The sequence below is a fragment of the Pecten maximus genome, chromosome 10, assembly GCF_902652985.1.
Source record: "Pecten maximus chromosome 10, xPecMax1.1, whole genome shotgun sequence".
Lineage (NCBI taxonomy): Eukaryota > Metazoa > Mollusca > Bivalvia > Pectinida > Pectinidae > Pecten > Pecten maximus.
The window spans coordinates 6,784,848-6,805,719 of NC_047024.1; the positions used below are offsets into that span (position 1 = coordinate 6,784,848).

Consider the following 20,872-nt stretch of genomic DNA (forward strand, 5'->3'; position numbering starts at 1 on the left):
TCTATATAGACAACAGTCAGGGTCATATGGGGACAGGAGTCTATATAGACAACAGTCAGGGTCATATGGGGACAGGAGTCTATATAGACAACAGTCAGGATCATATGGGAACAGGAGTCTATATAGACAACAGTCAGGGTCATATGGGGACAGGAGTCTATATAGACAACAGTCAGGGTCATATGAGGATAGGTGTATATGGAGACAACAACAGTCAGGGTCATATGGGGACAGGAGTCTATATAGACAACAGTCAAGGTCATATGGGAACAGGAGTCTATATAGACAACAGTCAGGGTCATATGGGAACAGGAGTCTATATAGACAACAGTCAGGGTCATATGGGGACAGGTGTCTATATAGACAACAGTCAGGATCATATGCCAGGGGACTGGGATCTTTGGAAACAACATCAGTCGGGTTTTATTGGAACAGGTGTCTATGGAGACAATATCAGCCATGGTCATATGGGGACAGGAGTCTATGGGGACAACATCAGTCAGGGTTATTTAAGGACTGGTGTCTATGGAAACAGCAGCAGTCCACATAGACAACAGCAGTCATTGTCATATGGGGACAAGGGTCTACAGTCACAGACAACAGCAGTCAGTGTCATATGGGGATAGGTGTCTATGGAGACAACAGCAGTCAATGCCATATGAGGGAAGGGTTATACAGAGACAACAGTAGTCAGGATCATATTGAGACAGGTGTCTACGGAAACAACGGCATTCAGGGTCATATAAGGACAGGTGTCTACAGAGACAACAGCTGTCAAGGTCATATGGGGACAGAGGTCTTTGGAGACAACAGCAGTCAGGGTCATATGGGGACAGAGGTCTTTGGAGACAACAGCAGTCAGGGTCACATTGAAAAAGGTTTCTATGAAGACAAAGTCAGAGTCATAAGGGGGGGGGGGCAGGTATTTGGAGACAACAGCAGTCATGTTCATATGGGGACAGGGGTATTTGTTCAGGCCTGTCTTCCACTCTTCAAACAAAACCAGTTTGTGCATGCCTGCATGACATATTCCCTTGTGGCTCATTTACATATAGAGAATGGAGCACCACATTAGAGATTCCCCATTATCAGTGGGTAGTTTTCAAGTTTTAATTGCTATTATAAAGAACTGCATTATTGATTCTTTAGATACACTATTTCAGCAATAGGGTATACATTCTATCAATCAATCATATATTTGTAATTCTGTCATAATTCATACGTTACGAAAACATAAAGAGGCTAAGTACGTATAAGGTGAATCTAGATACAAACTGAAACACAAAGAAGGTCACAAAATATGTCTCTCCTTAGATTTCCCAGGTTACTCAGACTAATTACATTAATAAAGATACTTTTTTTTTTGTATATATACAATGTTACAAAAAAAGAGAGATCAATTTCCCACTCTTAAGTTAAACTATCTAGGATTTATTATTTGGAGTTTGTGGACAAAGAGACATTCAAGATTGTCATGCAGGTATTGTAAGCACACTTAATGTGAAGTTAAATACAATTATGTGTTACAGACACTGAGCCTTGTAAACAGGAAGTGTGTAAATATGTACAATGTGGAAATTCTTAGAATATAGATCAACAACCATTGGGTTAGTGGAAGTGATAATACCACGTACAAAATTGTCAGTTGTGTATATAACACTGACACAAATATTGTTACTTGGTATTCAACACAAGCCATTTCCATAATATAGGGAAAATCATACTTAGCATAGTTGTATGAATGCATGCTTAAAATATTTAGCGGTAATGTAACCTTTATCTCATCCATCATGTTGTAATGCTTGAAGTATTTCATATTTACCACTTCATGGCCTTTGCACATCACTAGCTCAATCTTACTTCACACCTAACCATAATATACAACTACACTGACGATGGCCTCTATTCTACCACGTAGAAATGTAAACTATTGTGCATACTTCAGAGTCCATAGGACAAAGAGATTCAGAACATCAAATCGTATAAATTAGGCTTTAAACTTCCATACATCCCCATTTTCACTTCAACTTTATGTACACCCATAGTTTTTAACTATAGGTATATACGTATGGGTATGTACGTATGGGTATGTACGTATGGGTATGTACGTTTGGGTATGTACGTTTGGGTATGTACGTTTGTGTACGTATGTATATATGTACGTATGGGTAGTTACGTATGGGTATGTATGTATGGGTATGTATGTATGGGTATGTATGTATGGGTCGTACGGATATGTATGTATAGGTATATATGTTCAGGTATGTACGTATATATGGGTATGTATGTATATGTACATATGTATATGTACATATGGGTATGTACATATGGGTATGTACATATGGGTATGTATGTATGGGTATGTACGTATGGGTATGTACGTATGGTATGTACGTATGGGTAGGTACATATGGGTATGTACGTATGAGTATGTGTACTGCACATGCATACCCTCACTGATTTTGATCCCTGTATTTTAGTATCAGATTGCAACTAGAATCAGAACAATTTGTCACATGACCAAATTTTCTGTACTTACAGCAATGACTGAAGCTCAGCTGATAAGTTGAAACTCTGTAGTTTGGACAACAATCGTTGTGAAGCGACATCTTTTTCTGTTGGTATGTTATTAAATATATTTTCCACCTCTTCCATCCAGCTACATTAAAAAAACAGAAAATAAATTATGGTGATCACAACATTTTTATGGTGTATGAAGATTTTTATCAAATGACATGAACCACAACACATAGCCATTTCATACAATGTAAATAACCACAACACATAGCCATTTCATACAATGTAAATAACCACAACACATAGCCATTTCATACAATGTAAATAACCACAACACATAGCCATTTCATACAATGTAAATAACCACAACACATAGCCATTTCATACAATGTAAATAACCACAACACATAGCCATTTCATACAATGTAAATAACCACAACACATAGCCATTTCATAAATAGAGTGCTGTCTCAACGGTGTGTTCTCCATTTGCCCACTTTTTTTAGAACAAAGAAAAGTGTATACATAGGAGAACAATGGAAAACCAATTATAGTCAGTTCTATAATAATTTTACCTGTGTTTACCTGTATGATTTACCTGTGCTATAAAGTGGGCAAAAAGAGAGGTATATTTATGTACCTGAGAAGTGGGGAAAATAACACTAAGTTATAGTCTAAGCTCAACAAATGTATTCCTACGCCGGACTTGATATAGTTCATTGAAAAATGACTCGAGTTAACTGTGGTAGGTTCATTGAGTCTGAATTGAGTGGAAATATAAATATATATATATAAGAAAGAACACACATTAGATAGTTAACATATCCACAAACATTATACATAAGCACAGTGGTAATACATTATAATATATATACTAAAAACATTTTTCATACATTTTATATTACATTCTTCAGTTAAAAAAGAACATCATATTCACACATATATATAATATTAGATACATAACATATTTACAAACATATATAGCACATTATACATTAAGCACTAGTAATACATTAGCAGTAACATATTGCATTTTTTCATTACACTTGCATAATATAATACAATTTACGTAACATTTCAGAAAAAAGATATATCTCTCTATCTTTATATGCATGTATCTGTACATGCATGTATATCAAGTACATAGTCAAAATCTACTCCAGGTGCAGAAGGTGTGAAGATGCATCAGCATACTCCATCAGGCTCAATGTGTTGTTCTCCAGGCGTTCCTTCAGTTGCGTCAGTCGGCGGTCGATGTTTCTGTACTTCTTGCATCTTGGTCTGGTTGGTCCTCCTGCGTCCTTCTGTATCCTGTCGATCTCGTTGCTCGCCTGAATCTCCTGGAACACTCTGATGATTGTGTATATGTTGGGGTGGGAATGACGGACTTTCTTCTTCAGCTTCCCGTGCCAAGCTTCCAGGTTGTTGGTGGTCCGGTGTCCTTCTGTTGCGTAGTGGTTCCAGGTCTGTCGGTCTCCTTCCATCCACTGGGATACAACATAGTCGGTGAAGGGTAGGGTGTCCACGGGTAGGTCAGCATCCTCCAGCTCCTCTAGCGCATTAAATCAGACGTCCTCCACTTAATCATCAGCAGCAGCTTGGATCATAATTGACCAATGGTCAACAACATAATAGAGACCTCTAATCATCAGCAGCAGCTTGGATCATAATTGACCAATGGTCACCTATAATCCTCCCCCCCCCCCCCCCCCCCCATAGTAATTAATTAACATCAGCTTGGATAACGACCGGAATTCTCTTTACATAAACATAGATAGTAGATAGGTAAACGAAATTTAAATGCTGACATATATTTTGAATTGTACAACATCAAATGAAAATACATCTTATTACTTTTAATATAATTAAACATTAATAGCTTTTAAACAATATATTTTTTTTCATATAAAGTACTGTATATTTAAATATAAATACTTATAAACAGGTACATTGCGCATCATAAATAGCAACAAAATAATAATACTGTAATCAATGTGTATTTTTTCCTATATAAAGTACTGCATAAAATTATACATGTAGCTACTTATATCTTATAGTTCCTTATCCTGCAACAGGGCCAAATCTATTGGACAATAAAAGTATAATCCACTTATTGGTAACATTTGAGTATGTTGTGTTTTATTAAACAATAGAAACAACAATGTCGAACGTACAGAACATGCCTGCTCCAAATTAAAATGTGGTGTAATGTCCTTAATTCGTTCTGGAGCACACCAATGTGCCCTCAATCCTTTAACCATTGCTAAAATTATTAAATGTAAAGTATATCCTTCCGCACTCTATGGTTGCGAATTGTGGCAGTTAAAGAAAAATGAAATGTACATGCTTGAAAAAGCACAGAACTTCATTGTAAAATCAATTCAGGGTTTTAATGTAAGAACAAGAACAGACATGTGTACGTCATTGATCGGTTGGTTTTCAATAGAAGTATATATCAGTGTGAAAAAATTACTATTCCTTGGTAGAATATGTTCCATGGATGTTGGAGTTTTGACGCGCGAAATTTTTATAAAGCGCATATTTGATTACAAACTGTGTACTTTCTCCAGAGGTTTTATTCCCGACATTGTCAATATTTTGACAATTAAAATATAATTTGAATTATGTTCTTGGTGAATTCTTGAAGAGTGGCTTGTTCCCAAACAGATGCCAATGGAAACGATTAGTGAATGACCATGTAAGAAATTGTGAGGAGTTAAATCTATGTGAAATAATGAAAACTGATAAAGAATTTTCTCGTTTCGGTCTCTTGCATAATAAAAAACAACCATATTCAATATGGAAATTAGCTCTACATTTCCCCCAATACAGTTCATGTTTTAAACAAATTGTTAAACTTTGTGTTGAAATGCGAGATGACGAAAATGTATTTTTGTGTCAATATTGTGGTTTAATTTATAATGATGTAATCTTACATAGCGTGCTTGAATGCTCTCATACAGAGTCTTTGCGTGACCAACTGTGGTGTGTTCTCTGTACTATAAAAGATGTCGATTTTGTATGTTACCTTAACACGTTGTCAAATTACCATCTTCTCCATGTTCTTCTTGGGGGTATCGTCAATTATGACTTATCCTCATACGAACTCGAGGACTTCAGAGTTAATTCAATCGTTATTGTATTCAAGATTCTTCAATGCAGTGGTATTTTGTAATTATTTCATATGAAAAAGAGAACTTGTAATTATTATTAATGTTGTTTTATAGATATTCATACATGTATATAAAATGCATTTGCAAGCCTACATAACACATGAAGGCACTTAAATTATATTATCTCACGTTAGACCACAGAATGAAATGACTGCTATTCATTTTAAAAATGAAGTACGTATATATGTGCTAATTAAGAATCTAATGTGTCTTAACTTAAGAAACATGCGAAGAAATTTCCTTTACTAACATCATGTAATCATTATTATATCTGTAGTTTATTGTGTAACGCGTGAATCCTTATGCGAGAGGTGATAATGAGCGTGAATGAATTTTGTTCTAATTTGTAAATCATTTCTGTATACTCTTCAAATCTTGGAGGAAATAAAGAAATAATAATAGTTCCTTATAGGTATGAGCCATGTAGCACAGGTAACACAGGTGAAAATCACAGGTAAATCACAGGTAAAAACAAGATGAACTACTCTGAAATAGACTATAATCCCTATCACAACATTTTCCCCATATTGTGATTTTAAAAAGTGGGCAAATGGAGATACAGCCGTCTCAACCATTGTTATGACTACTTATTGAAAACACAAGGGTGAAAATATTTATATAAATGCCATCTAAACAATATGACAATTAATTTGGCAGGAAAGCAATCACATACTTCTATTTTAGATTTAAACTGTATTTGTTTGATGGATCGCTAGTACTGTAGTATATATGCCTCCCAAAACACACATACGCACTCGACCACACGCATGCACGTCGCACGCACGGGAGGCCGTCCTTAAATGACCTTAGCTGTTAATAGGACGTTAAACTAAATAAACCAAACCAAACCAAATATAACACTCAAATTATCTGGTACATATATTATTTGAAAATACCACTGTACTTCGAAATTCATTTACACAAGAAAACTGATCTACTAATTAGAAAGACAAGTACATAGCAAATATACTCAGCGTTTTAAAATCACTAATATAAATGAAGTTATATTGTTTGCATTGGACCTACCAAGATATTTTTACCACAACTCAAATAATCTCGTAATTAATTTTACTCTTATACTGATAAGTTTGTGTCACACATGACGTGGTACATGTACATGTAGATAGAGCTGTAGGTTGGCTATAGCTAGCACACCTTCGTGTATAGATGTTTATATCATCCTTACTGTACTTGACGGACAATGAGCCTTCACTCCTACCAGGAAACAAAGGGATTTATAAGGGAGGGGCTTGTTATTGAGCACTCTTTTATGTTCCAAACCATACCAACATATGTATTCAGCAAATGGAAAGAGTTCAAGGTCTGAAAAGGCATCTTTTACCAGTTTTCATATTTTTTATTTAGTTTTTCATCTCTGTACACAACTGAATCCCCTTATGATTATAAACTTCCTAGAGGAGTGTTAAAAACATAAAATGAGGGTGGGGGATGTGGGAGTATGGGAGTTGGGGAGGGGGGGGGGGAAGTATGGGAGAGGGGAGAGACAGGCTAAACTAAATATATAACCACCACTACAGTATGTGGAGGTGTGTGTGTATGTAGGGGGGTGAGGGGGTATGAGAGGGGTGTGGAGAGATGGGGGAGGTATGGGAGGCGGGGGTGGGGGTGGGGGATGTGAAGAATGGGAAGGCCGGGGGACCCGGGGTATGGGAGGTGTGTGTGTATGTAAAGGGGGGTTTTGGGAGGTGTGTGTGTATGTAAAGGGGGGTTTGGGGAGGTGTGTGTGTATGTAAAGGGGGGTTTGGGAGGTGTGTGTGTATGTAAAGGGGGGTTTTGGGAGGTGTGTGTATATGTAAGGGGGGTTTTGGGAGGTGTGTGTTGTGTTTGGCATAGGCGGTTTTTTAGCCTATAAACAAAATTTTCCTCGTCCGAAAAAAGGGGAGGGGGTCCTGACCCCTGACCCCCCCCCCCCCCCCCCTGGATCCGCTAGTGGGGGGGTATGGGAGGTGGGAGGGTGAGGGAAGGGGGAGAGCAGGGAAAACAAATGTCAATGCTTACAAAAAATTACAGATTATAAACTAAATCTATAACCACCAGTATGTTAAATACCATGGCCTGAATTCCACTTATGTGTACTACATATTACTACACATAAAGAGATATTGTATAATATCCCAATGGCAATTAGTGTGATTTAGAGCCATACATAAACAGGTCAAGATACATCTGGTAGATAAGAAATTCATATTACCAGAACATTTTTTCTTTTAAAAAAGTTGGCTCTTTATGAAGAGGCATGTCATCGATGGCATGAAACAGAGCCATTTTCTTGGCGATCTGTTGGGAAAGGAATGGATTCTGTAGGTCACGTGTACTCAGTGGCTTTGTCTGAAATAAAACAAAAAAGATTATACAAAAAATCACTGACCAATTTAAATTTATTGAGAATCTTTCCATAAGTCATTGTTTGTTCCTATTCCTCTTGCATATAGATATGAAGATATATATATTGTATGATCGATGATTAGCATCGAATGCACTGATGACATCAGTTTTTACAGTCTTGTTCAGTAACAGCAACATTGACCTTCGGTGCAACAGTGACCTTGACTTCTGTTATCATGCAGGCAAGAAAAAGAGTTTTAATAGCTTCTCTAAATCAACAAATGGATTTGATTTTTTTATAGATATACATGTATACCAGTTATATTTTATTCAAAACTTAAACAAATGTACATAACATATACTGTATATGTTCTAAAAGGTATAGTTTAGTTGTGATGTTATAATCCAATTTAGGTCAATAGAGGTCTGTGCATCCCATAAATTGAGATATTTTGGTGTTGGGAAATTTTGGTGTATTTTTGTTATAAACAGGGTATATTTATTTTGGTTTGTGTAAAATTGCTGTTTCCATCAATCTGCGTCAGATTTTGGTTTATTCTGATATTCATGTTATAATCTAACCTTTGCCATCTGAGCCGTAGATAAAAAGTAACATTCTCCTCAGATCACTATAAAAGATTCTTATCATCGATATATCGGGAAAAGGATTTTGCCCTATAGAGGTCAAAAGTCATAATGTAGTTAGGTTAAGTCTCGATCCCAAGTGATTTTCTTACCCTTATTTTACATGGGCCTGTACCTTTTCTATTGGGAAAATGACATGGTTTTTTTTCTTGCTCATTTGCTAAAAATTATAAACAGATTTTGTTCTATGTATAATTTTAAATAGCTGTGATAAATACAAATTAGTAGCATTTATATCTACTTGTGAAACATTACTTTACACCATTTGATGTACAGAAACACTTTAAACAATTTCCAATTGGGAAAATATGAACATGGAATCTGGAAAATACAACAAAATCTCACTAGGGGAAAGGACCTATATTCAGCCCCAAATGAACTCCAAAAAGGTCACTGGAGCCATGCATATCGTTATGTTTAATTGTATTCTGCCTTCCTTTTACCAATTTGAAATTGAAATCATAATAGGGATTTTGTTATTATGTCAGCATTCTCTGTTGTTAGACAAAATTATGTAAATTATGATATATTGGTACAGAAGGATTTTTGCCTTAAGCGTTACTATGGCGATAAATTCATTCTGTTATAAATGGAATTAAGAATACAAATGTATAGACTTATTTCAGTTGATACAGCGAGATGTAATAAAGAATATAAATAGGATAGATTCTTTAAGGTTCCATGCAGCTGTTTAACCGGTATGCTATACAGTACACCTGGTAAAGACTTTGTGTACCATATATTTATTGAAAATAAATCAATGAAGTAATGCACATGTAGGAGGTTAGTACTAGTAAAAACATATGTCAAACATTTGTCAAGCTCTCAGAAATTCAGTTATTTATAGCCAGTATCTAATCTCACCATCTACCCTCTTATACATACTTATAGCTGCATTTTTACAATCAACATATGAAAAATACATGACATGTAATTCTAAAGCCACTTTGTACTAATACTTCTTCATGGTATATTGACCTTTCAGGGTCATGACACAAAACTTGGCTGCCCCTTAAAATAATGAGATTTCCTTATAAGATTACGAAAATATCTTAATGGTTCATTGGAGGAATTCAAATAGCACTTCCAACTACAAAACGTCCTGTCACCAGCAAGACTAGGAGGGTACTTCACAAAGTACTCTACCAAACACGTGTGATTCAATAGCCAATTTTATGTTCTTGAAAGTTTACAACTTCGAGTGCCTATTAGTGCCTAGGACCTGGGGTACAGGCGACATTGCTGATGTTTAAATTCTGGTAGAGAAACCAAACAAATTCTGTCTTTTATGCGTTGTACATAATGTTCTAGAATTAGCGTAAAATTTACAGTCTCAAAAACTAGTTCTTTTGTTCGGATTGACAATTTTTGAACTATCAAACAAAACAACTTTTAATGATTTGTAGGTGTATTAATTTTGTGACATTAAATTTCTTCTTACCGGGATGTACTCCTCGATGCGCCCCTCTGCATGTGCAACATAAAGTTTAGGCCCTAAGCTTTTGGTGGAAAGGATAGCAAACACTGCTGTATTCCGTACCAAGAATTCCTGGTCTTTTGCAATGTCCCCGTAAACACGTAACAGAACTTGTTTCGGTTCATTTCCTTGTGGAGGGTATTTCTTTGGTAGAGAGCACAGATATAGGTAATTTGTCAGTCCTCCACTGAAATAATACAATTTTTGTTTGATTACAATTTGTAAAATCAGAAATATGCAAGGTACTGTTTTCAAATGACATAATAATTATATGTTTTCAAATGAAGTCATTGGAATTATAGAAGTGTTACTTTTAATCAGTTTACAAATTAAACCAGTACATGTAATTGTTTTTTTCTAAAAAAAAACAAAAAAACGAAGAGGCCCAGATCGAAGGCCTGCATTAATTGCTCACCTGGATATTTCAGTAATTATAGCAAAATACTCTAATTTAAGTTATATTTCAAATATTTTCCTACTTTTGAACTGCCCCTCCCAATAATGGTTCAAACTACAGGTGGACTAAATCCTGTCATTCCTGAAAGAGAAAATGTATCTTATCTTCAATTTTTTTGTTCATTTTTGCTATATTTCCCCTTTTTTCCTACCCCAAGGGTGTTACAGCCTTCATGTATACAACATACCACGCTGCCAAATAATTCTCCAGACCAAATTTCATCAAAATTCATTTAGCTGTTCCGGACTAGTAGCTTTTTCAGAATATTTACCTTTCGGCCCAGGTGAACCAAAAAACTGTATAATGATATTATTACAAAGGGCAATAACTCTGTAAGTAATTGTCGACAGGAGAGTTTACAAAATGAAATTTTCAATTACAATATACATTTCATTTGGATTAATTAACAGGTTATACATTGTATTCTATAGGTCATGGAAAATTGTCATGTTAAATTTGTGTCTGAGGTAATACGAAGAGAACTGAAAAAGCGTTCACTGTGAATGTGCTACAGAAAATATGGATATCTTAAAGATGTCTTTTTTATTGCAAAAAGGATTAAATTTACAAATTAATCAAAAATTATCTGTTTTCAAAGAGTTCTTATGATCATCATTTAACCTTTTGTTTTAATACATACAAATGTATTTATATTGAGCACATATACAGTTACAAACAATCCTCTGGAGTTAGTTCTGTTTGACCTAAGTCACCTTCATTATCTATATCATGCCTGACCTTGACACATATAAACAATGTTACTATAAAGATAGAAAAGTTTATCAATGTACTGTATGTGTGTGTCATGTAACATGTGCAGCTATACCTCAGGAAAATAGATAACCAGGAACTTTAAGATTGTCAACTTTTAAAAACTTCCTTGAAGGGGATTTCACAATTTTCAAATTTTCAAGTTGAGTGGCCCAATGCAACCATTTGTTGATTTAATATTTAGCATGTGCATTAAACCCTCTGGTGATTGGTGGCACAGTGGACAGACTGCCACCTTTCACCTTGGTGGCTGGGGTTCAATTCCCCAATTAGACCACAGGTGCCTGACTTGTTTTATAAAATAATAGCATATAAGAGTACATGTACATATAAATGAGATACTTTTAAATGTTATTATATATATTTTATAAAGCGAGTCAGGCACCTGTGATTAGACATGAAAATGTATGGGACGACACTGAGTCAATCGCCTGGTCAATTGTGTACCAGGTCCTTTCTGCATGGTCTCCTCCCTTTGCGCAATTTCATCCAGGTCAATTACCAAGACTATAGTTGTATTGAAAAAAAAGTGTTAAACCATTGAAAAAAACAAACAGACAAAACCTCTGTAAGTGTTAAAGCCACATACTCCCAAACAACCTAAAATTCTAGTTGCACACATGTATTAATGGCAATCCAAGATGCTCATTCATGCTCTCCTAACATTAAAATGACCACGTGCACTGGCGTGGACACTTGACCTGGGGAGTCCTTGAGACATCAGTGTATAAAAATAACTCGCCTCATTTATATTTATCGCGAGATTTGTGACGGAGCCGAGAACGAGGCTATAACAATGTGCGCTGCATATAAACTATACACACAGGGCCGTTGTTTACATATCGAGCATATGTGAACTTTGCCTAATAATGCTTTCATTTAAACATATTAACAGAATATTCGCAGCAATCCAATAGACGTCCGGCAAAATCAGAATTCGAGTCTATTTCCTTTTCTTTTCTTGCTAAGTTCCAACAAGAATCCTTTCCTTTCCTAAGGAAATACTCAGGTTTTGCCGATTCCACTCACGTTTGCGTCTATTTTTGGCAGAATCTGTCTGCGTTTTCCTAGGTCCACGCTTTCAGCGTTCCGCCATTTTGTTTGGACTGTAAAACCCACCGTTGCATTGTGGGGCCAATTTTCAGAGAAACTTGGTCCGGCAGCCACAGTTATTATTTTTGGGAATTCCCTGTATACTTTCATAAATTCACATTTTCTTTCAGTTTCTGATTCACGATAGTCTGTTAGGTATGTATTAAGCCCGAAAACTGTAAAAAGCTCAAAATGTAAACATTGATATATGTTTCTTCGTGAGTATATATATATGTGGCTTTAAAGTATCTGTAGTTGTATATGTTATACAAAATCACATTTATATTCGGCTTTTTGATCATGAGCATGCATAAAATTTGTGAACAATAGCTATGTACATACTACCACTTACATTTTGTAGTATTGTATGTACAATACAATGTGACCATGTATATCATTTAACATTTATGAGTTATGTACATATATATATTACAACCAATGGTTGATCCAGTCATCAACATATTTTCATTTTTACAGGATATGGTACTCCTTTGAAAATTGCAAGGTAGTAATTATATATATAATAATTTTGTATTTTTTTTAACAACTGACCAAATTTTTCATTTCAGTATGTAATTCACCAATATTTGCACCTCTTTTGGTAATTCAAAACAATTTTTGAAGGAGCATTTCTTGTTTTTTGATGAATTTTTTGTATTTTAAAGCTTCAAAAAAAAGTTAATACCGTATTTGACCTAATAAGGGCGCAGGGCGCGGGTAATTGACAGTGGGGGGCGCCCTTATTAAGATTAGTTATTCTGAAGTTTTATGAAACAGACTATACCTTATAGCAGAATACCCAAGGTTGTAGAAACGGTAAAATATTCAGTCATAAAAATATTCCAGATGAAGATATCTATTCATTATCATATATTAAGCTTAAACATCACTTGAATACTCCTGTAAACTTGTAAACCATGCCAGCTGATCTTTAGACCAGAGAACGTGTGTTCCACCATTTATGTTCAAATGGAACTCTTTTGTGTTCTATTTATAGAAACAGGTGATTTCCCAGATCATATTAGACATCGTTTTCTTTGACCTAATAATTGATTTACAATGTCTTTTACTAGCTTTCTGTTCTGAACAAAAGTTATTTATCAACAAGAATGAAGTCTTTACTTTATCATCAAATAAAGATGGTAAGTTATTATTTGTATGTGTGTTTAGTTTTGGGTGCTCTTTGCACTGACATGTCATCTGTAGCCTGTAGGAATACACAAAATGAGGCGAAAACATGTATTCCAGTTACTTAATTTGCTGAAGAAAATTGAACACATAAAGTAGCAAAATATTTCACATGAATTATTACTTTTGAACACCATTTTGACACTCAGTCAAAGATTTATTTCCTTGAAAAAAGGTAGGGGCGCCCTTATTAGGGCAGGCGCCCTTATTAGGTCAAATACGGTATCAACTATGCTCCAAGTTAACTAAGTTGTGCCCGTGAGCTAAAAAGCAGATGATACCTTTTATTCTTATAAAAAAAAAACATTTAAAACACCAGCAATACTGACTAATATAAGGTCATTTCAGTTAAGCATTGATGTCAATTTTTTTTAGTTACATCGGGGTGTGAAAAAAAAATCTCAACCAATCAGAAAGCCGCATTCTGCGTACAAACATTGGAGAATTAATCATAATAATATATGTAATTAAAAATATTGATTTATACATAGAGGATATATATTGAATCATTTGATGTTAAATATAACATATTTCAAGAGGATGACAGAGCTAGAAAATAAATATTTTGCAGAAGTGAAAAAAAATGAAATATTCTGTCATACGAGTAAAATTTGTGTTATAATCACTGGGAAACCATTAATTTTCTTTTTATTGCATTTGATGCTAAAACACAAATTAAAAAATCCAAAAATTAATAGATGTACATGTAGTGTTGAAAGGAATGATCAAAGTAATTAATCTGTGCATGAAAAGCTAATGTCAAGTGAGAATTTTGTCAAAAACTGAGTATTTCAGAAATACAGCAAAATAAGCTGTTTATCTATCTTCACTTCAATTGTGAAAATTGCCAAGTTTTAATGAGTTGAATACAAAGGTTTAATTTGCTCTGATTGGTCAAAAACAAAAACTTAATTTTCACTGCAAAAACTCTTGTATTTTCACTGCTTATCTGTGCATTGAATATATAAGTTTAATCAGTTTGATAAATTTCTTTATTGCATTTTTGCCAGTGAAGTATAGAAATTTATCAAACTAATAAAACATATTTTCACTGCAGCGATGTGCAGTGAAAATATAAGATTTTGCAATAAAATAAATATAAGTTTTGCAGTGGAAATAACCAATCAGAGTGAAGCTTTGATTGTGATTTAAACATATTTTATTTGTCAAAACACAAATGGGATTAGGCACAAGTATAAAACTTATAATCTGTCTTTTCCCGGACCTTGTATACACTGAAACCCATTGAAACTTGCTGATTTTTCCAATTGAAGCGAAGATAAATTGGTTATTTTGCAGCATTTCTGAAATATTCATACTAGTTTTTGACAAAACACTCACTTGATGTTAGTTATTCATGTACAGATTCTCCTATAACAGCAGAAAACGCTTAAATTTCGTTGATCAGTCCTTTCAAGATGGCACTGTCAATTGCAAGTTGACGTGGAGTAACGTCTCAAAGAGATTACTTCATGAATTATGTTACATGATTCCAACACTTTTTGACACTATAATTTTTTCGGTGTTTTTAATTTTGTTAAATTAAGTATATAAAATGCAATAACAAGAAAACTGAATGTTTTCCCATTTAGTATAACAGTAATAATAATTTAGTATTTCACTTGTATGACAGAATATTTCGATACTTTTCACTCATGCTTTGCACTCATGAAAATATCAATATTCTGTCACACTTGTGAAATATATGTTAAATTAAATGGGAAACATCCAATATCCTCTATATATTTCACTGGTAAATTGCAATAAATATATATCTTAGTTACAAACTTGTAAGAAAATGACTAATGCATAAGATGCAACAAAAGACATGTAAGACACATGGTAAGGAATTTGAATTTATCTCCCTTGAAATTGATACAGAATACCAAATATGGAGTAAACAACACATGTGACTTTAATTTGCATGAATTGCCAAAATCTGTATGAAAAATATGAATGCAATGTTATGTGAGGCTGCTATATAATGCTATGCCCAAAATAGAATTTTATCGCTCATTTATTACTGCAATTTATAATGCAACACTTGTCTGTCCAGTATGTTCCTGTCCTGTGTACATATCTCTGTGGGACATCTAGTTTGTCCTCATAAACAACCTAGCTGACTTTTGTGACATTATCGTCATACCCTGCACAATTTGCACTATACACTTATCCAGCAACAAAACTCATTCTTTTCTATAGTGTGCAGAAAATAAAAATCAAAGTGTCGAGGCCACTCATAGGTGCTGTGCATGAGGGATTGACATACAGGAGAAAAGCAAATATTATATAAATATAAAATGGCATGTAATAAGAAGAAATTTTCATTGGTTTTTTTTTAAGTGCATTCAGGAATGTTATGCTGATCATTTTAAGGAATTTTATTTACTTTAAAAAGGCTGTACATGTGGTTGTGTTGAAGTAGTGATGAACAGTGAAGAATTACGTTTTTAACCTCACTTGATTTGGCATGCTATGATTAAGTTTAATTCTTAGATCAATTAATTCATGATGCCTGTTATGTTTCTTGATATACCACATCACGATTCCCTGCATATATATATAATATAAAATTCCTGTGAATTAATCTCCCAGTTTATTTTGGTTTATATTTATATGTTTTTAAATTGTACTCAACTTACTGTTTTTTCTCCCAATGTAATAACTGATCTGTATCTTAATTAGAGATCTGACAACTCGTCTCGGAAATTTAATCTAGTTTGTTCCGGATGTCAAAATTAGCCTACCTTGTCTGTTCTGGTCACTTGTTGAATCGCACGTTCATGTTACATAATTTAATGCAAGTATTTCACTATCAACTGATTTAAAACATGCAACCTCTTTATTGCTATCAGAATCTCTGTTGCAGAAACAAGCTAAAGTTAGGTTTCGCCTCATAATCACTTCATCAACTCAACCAGCACAGCTATTTTTGTGTGGCCTATTTCTCGGAAATAACGAACTAATCGGAAGTATTCTACTTTCACTTTAAGTATCGAATATAAAAACAATCGAATATAAAAACAATCGGAGATTTCACTTATCGATTGCCACTCTGAAATCTAAGACTAAAAACAGTAGGCTATAGCTATTTGATGACCGACGGACGAGGTGACTTTCCAATGTCGCATCAACTAGAGTGTATACTAGTTAATATCTCCCCTTTGAACAAACTGTAACAGAGCACATGATTAATTAAATTTAAATCACTGCCTCCGCTGGGGATCAAACCCGGGACCTCTGGCTTACTAGTCTTATGCTCAACCGATCGAGCTAAAGAGAAGATCTCTCTAGCCGAGCGGTATATTGCGGCTAGTATTTACCAGGGTAACAAAACCAGAAAGCATGCCTAATAATTTACACAGAATATAGTTTGGAAAACTCAGGGAAAAAACATGTCATTATGTACGATTTAAAGTTGTTCTTCTATAATTTATTTAAATTTAACAAATGTATTCAAACATATAAAGCTTGAATCATTTTACTTAATCACAAACAAATACTTCGCGGAAGGAGACAAGATTGTCTAGTGTGTTATTAGTGGGGTTTTTTGGAAAAATTATTTCCTGTCCCATCCTGAACTCATCAAGATTTATCATAGAAATAAACGCCATTTTCTATTCCTTCGAGAGTTCTTAATGAATTTGTTCTGTCGAAATTTGCTAATGACATCTTGAGGTTGCTGTTTCACAGCACTTAAAAATATCTGGATATGGTGCAGTTTCAAGTGGCTATATTTCTTATGCCAAAAATACCTTATATCAATTACAACATATTGCCACGTCAACAGTCCAATGTTGATTAGAGGTACAATATACTGTACACATCACAAGAATTAACGATCAATTAGCATGAAATGAGAGCTTACAGCAGGCTATGTAGCTCAGTGCAGACTTTAAAATTAAGTTTTTTAACATTTGTGCTGACTGATTAAATAATATTTACCAGCTGTTACACATTAGGTACATTAAATTAAGACAAAAAGACATTAACCCTTCTGGATCTTTGTTGATAAAATTTATATCAATATTTTGGATTCTTTCAAATTAAAATAGAATGTACAATGTACCATATACATGTATGTCTCTTTTTATACGATTGCTCCATTAAAATCAACAGAACCAATTATAAATTCTGGTGGTTTATTTTTGTACTTTGGTTTACTGAATAAACATGCATACAATTGTAGCTACATATATATATACTTGTATATGTAATATATACCATATGGGGCAAAGAAGTAATTCACACAGTGTGGACAATGAGCTCGAGGCTTGTTAAAATTTCGAGGCAATCCGCCCCTTTATCAAAACACAAAAAATACAAATACAATCACATAATATATATAAGAAGTACTGGAAATACAATAAAATACAATAAGAATAATGTTTTAGTTACTGGAGAAACAACAATGAAACCTTCGGCAAACGTGGGCCGAAGGCGGATACTAGCGTGACTGTATCATATGTTCAACACTAGAACGCTATGCTTTGACCCATAATATATACCATATATATACTTGTATATGTAATATATACCATATATATTTACCATTGAATGGCACTGCCACTATATAACTCTACCAATTCAGTTGCGTGTTCACCAGCCTATGAACTGCCAACAGGAAGTGATCTCTGCTACTGGTAAGCACGGGAAATTTGAATTTTTGAAAATTTCAAAACAAAAATCGCATGACAAATAAAAAATCGCAGATGGTAAATATAAGAATTGAACGGCTTACAGTTGGCATTCATAGTCAATATGAATTCCAACTGGACAGAGGCAAATTCAACATGAAGCGCGCTAGCGCTTCATGTTGAATTTGCCTCTGTCCAGTTGGAATTCATATTGACTATGAATGCCAACTGAAAGCCGTTCAATGCTTAAATATGGTACAATGTTCCGCAACCCTTGTATAAGAGTTTGGCTAGCCAGCTCGAGGCCTGGCTGATGCTATATATAGTCAGCCAAATTTCTTACACAAGGTTGAGATATCCTCCTCCACAGTACAGACATATATTTGATTATTTTTCTTATATAGATATATATATACTGTACTTAATGAGTAACAGATTGTAAGGTGTTGTGAATTTTTTTCATTATGCATGCCATCATGAAAATGTGCATCGAAATTGATATGTTATCAATATGCAACCTTGTTATGCTATATAAAATGATGATGTACACCACTGTAAGTGGCCATGGTGTCATAGCGAGTGCCAGCTGTCTTTCCTTTCCCTGTGTTAAATAAATTTTTCTCTTACCAGTGGACAGAGTTATCCACAGTTTTACCGGGGTTAGATGTTCTTTTCTCTTACCCTGGACAGAGAGACATCCGCAGTTTTACCAGTGTGAGGTTTTCTTATCTCACCCTAGGGAAAAGACAAGCTACACATGCTCTTTTCACGTTCTCAACAATTGTATTTCGTCATGTCAACAATACCACGACCTATCAGACTGCCTCCTTGCATACAACTCTAAAATATACAGACTCCTTCCGTTCCACAGTTGATGCATCATCATCGGCTATCAAGACTGCGACCGCTTTTGATTCATTTTCTTACCTTTAAATCATCGTCACACAAGAACAAGAATATTTCAGTACACAATTGAACTTCAATTCAAAGTGAAGCGAAGCTCAATGCCCCCCCCCCCAACTTCCGACTTTTCGAGCGTTAAGTTATAACACCTTGTTGATATAGTAAGAGTAGGAGTTAATATTTGTTCTATAAATACTAACCAGAAGCTGATACTTGTGTTCAAACTTCAGTGATTTCATCAACATTTAAAGGAAATAACTTTTGCCTCAAATTTACACAAGCTATCATTTTCAGGAGATTAAAGTCCAATGGTAATGAATGTAAAAAGGGTTCAGTCCCATTGACGGATGCGACTGAGATCTTATTAAGTTATCGTTAGCAAGAAAAAGTATACGCACAACAAACGAGAATGGATATATTCATAAAATGATAACCGAATAATAACACACAATGTTACCACAGGGCAGCTAATCTGCATGTGGAAATAACAAACAAATTAAATATCAACCCAACTCCTCCGGCCCTGACACAAGACTTAGATACTCTGACAAATACTAGATGTCCATCTCGGACATCGAAGTGTACTGCTGAACATCTGTTCCGTTAGTAAGCGGAGCGTATGCATGTATATATATCTAGTCTACATAAACACTACGATATAGCCTACGATTAGTAGATTTCTTTACCTTACAACTTTAAACCCATTGTCAAACTGATCCTCTGCTATGTTAGCCCACGTGCCTCCAACTGATTCCTTACACCACTTATAACCTTTTCTGCGGTTCGTCGACTCTCGGTCTTCGTCCATTTTCGGTCCTAGTCCAAGAAAGTAGTGTTTGAAGATAACGAGGACTTTACTCCACACATACACTATATACCTACGCATCTGTGTCATCTGATGTTTATCGACGGATAACATAAGCTTGGAAGAAGCCTTATTAACAACCGCTATCACTAAGTCGTGACGCATACTATTCACGCTAGGTTTGTTTACAAACTGGTGAGAATTTGGTCATGTCTATATTCGAACACCCGTGTGTGATGGTGCGACAGCTCCCCCATTACATCACTTCCGGTGCAGGTGTATTCTAATGTTGCTGATGCTGACGAGGCTACAGGTCGGACGGTTCCGGCGTATTACATTACATCATTAAATTAAGGGATGTGCTATGAAGAGAGTGAGTATTTCGCAGTCTTGCAGACGAATATTGATTTAAACATACTCTTACTATCATTAGTTTTGTTAATTATATTTTGTTTGTACCGCTTTGTAACTGCAGTATACATTAATACAGTAGAAAAATGAATTTATATTTGTTTACAGTAGCTGTCAGTATAGTGATCAAATTTAAACACGAGTTTATCTACAAGACACATATTCAATCAAAACTATGCTATATAGGCCGAGTGTTTTAATTAATATAACTGTCAATAAAGTAAGAGTAGTAAAATCAATATTCATTTCCCAAACTGAGAAATACAGTGTCTATAACGCCCCTTATAAGAAGCCAATGCTTGTTTGGTATGCTTGCTCGTTAGGCCTACGGCCTGTTGACCAAAACCAGTGTGCCTTCTTGATTGGAATACATAAAATAATCTATTAGATACAAGTTGTTTTTTTTTATGGTTGTTTGTTTGTTGTTGTTGTTTTTTTTGGGGGGGGGGG

At 34.8% G+C, this 20,872-nt stretch overlaps 1 protein-coding gene across 1 annotated transcript in view; it reads right to left on the minus strand.

The window, feature by feature from the left end:
* The window catches only part of LOC117335570 (choline/ethanolamine kinase-like), a 33,611-nt gene extending 13,375 nt beyond the window's left edge, over positions 1-20,236 (minus strand). Inside the window, exons 1-4 of the mRNA XM_033895650.1 lie at positions 19,893-20,236; positions 10,123-10,345; positions 7,903-8,039; positions 2,540-2,659 (exon numbers count right to left, since the gene is read on the minus strand). Coding sequence (XP_033751541.1) covers positions 2,540-2,659; positions 7,903-8,039; positions 10,123-10,345; positions 19,893-20,176 — 764 coding nt within the window. The 5' untranslated portion in view covers positions 20,177-20,236. The remainder of the gene's footprint in view (positions 1-2,539; positions 2,660-7,902; positions 8,040-10,122; positions 10,346-19,892) is intronic.
* Positions 20,237-20,872: the final 636 nt, after the last annotated feature.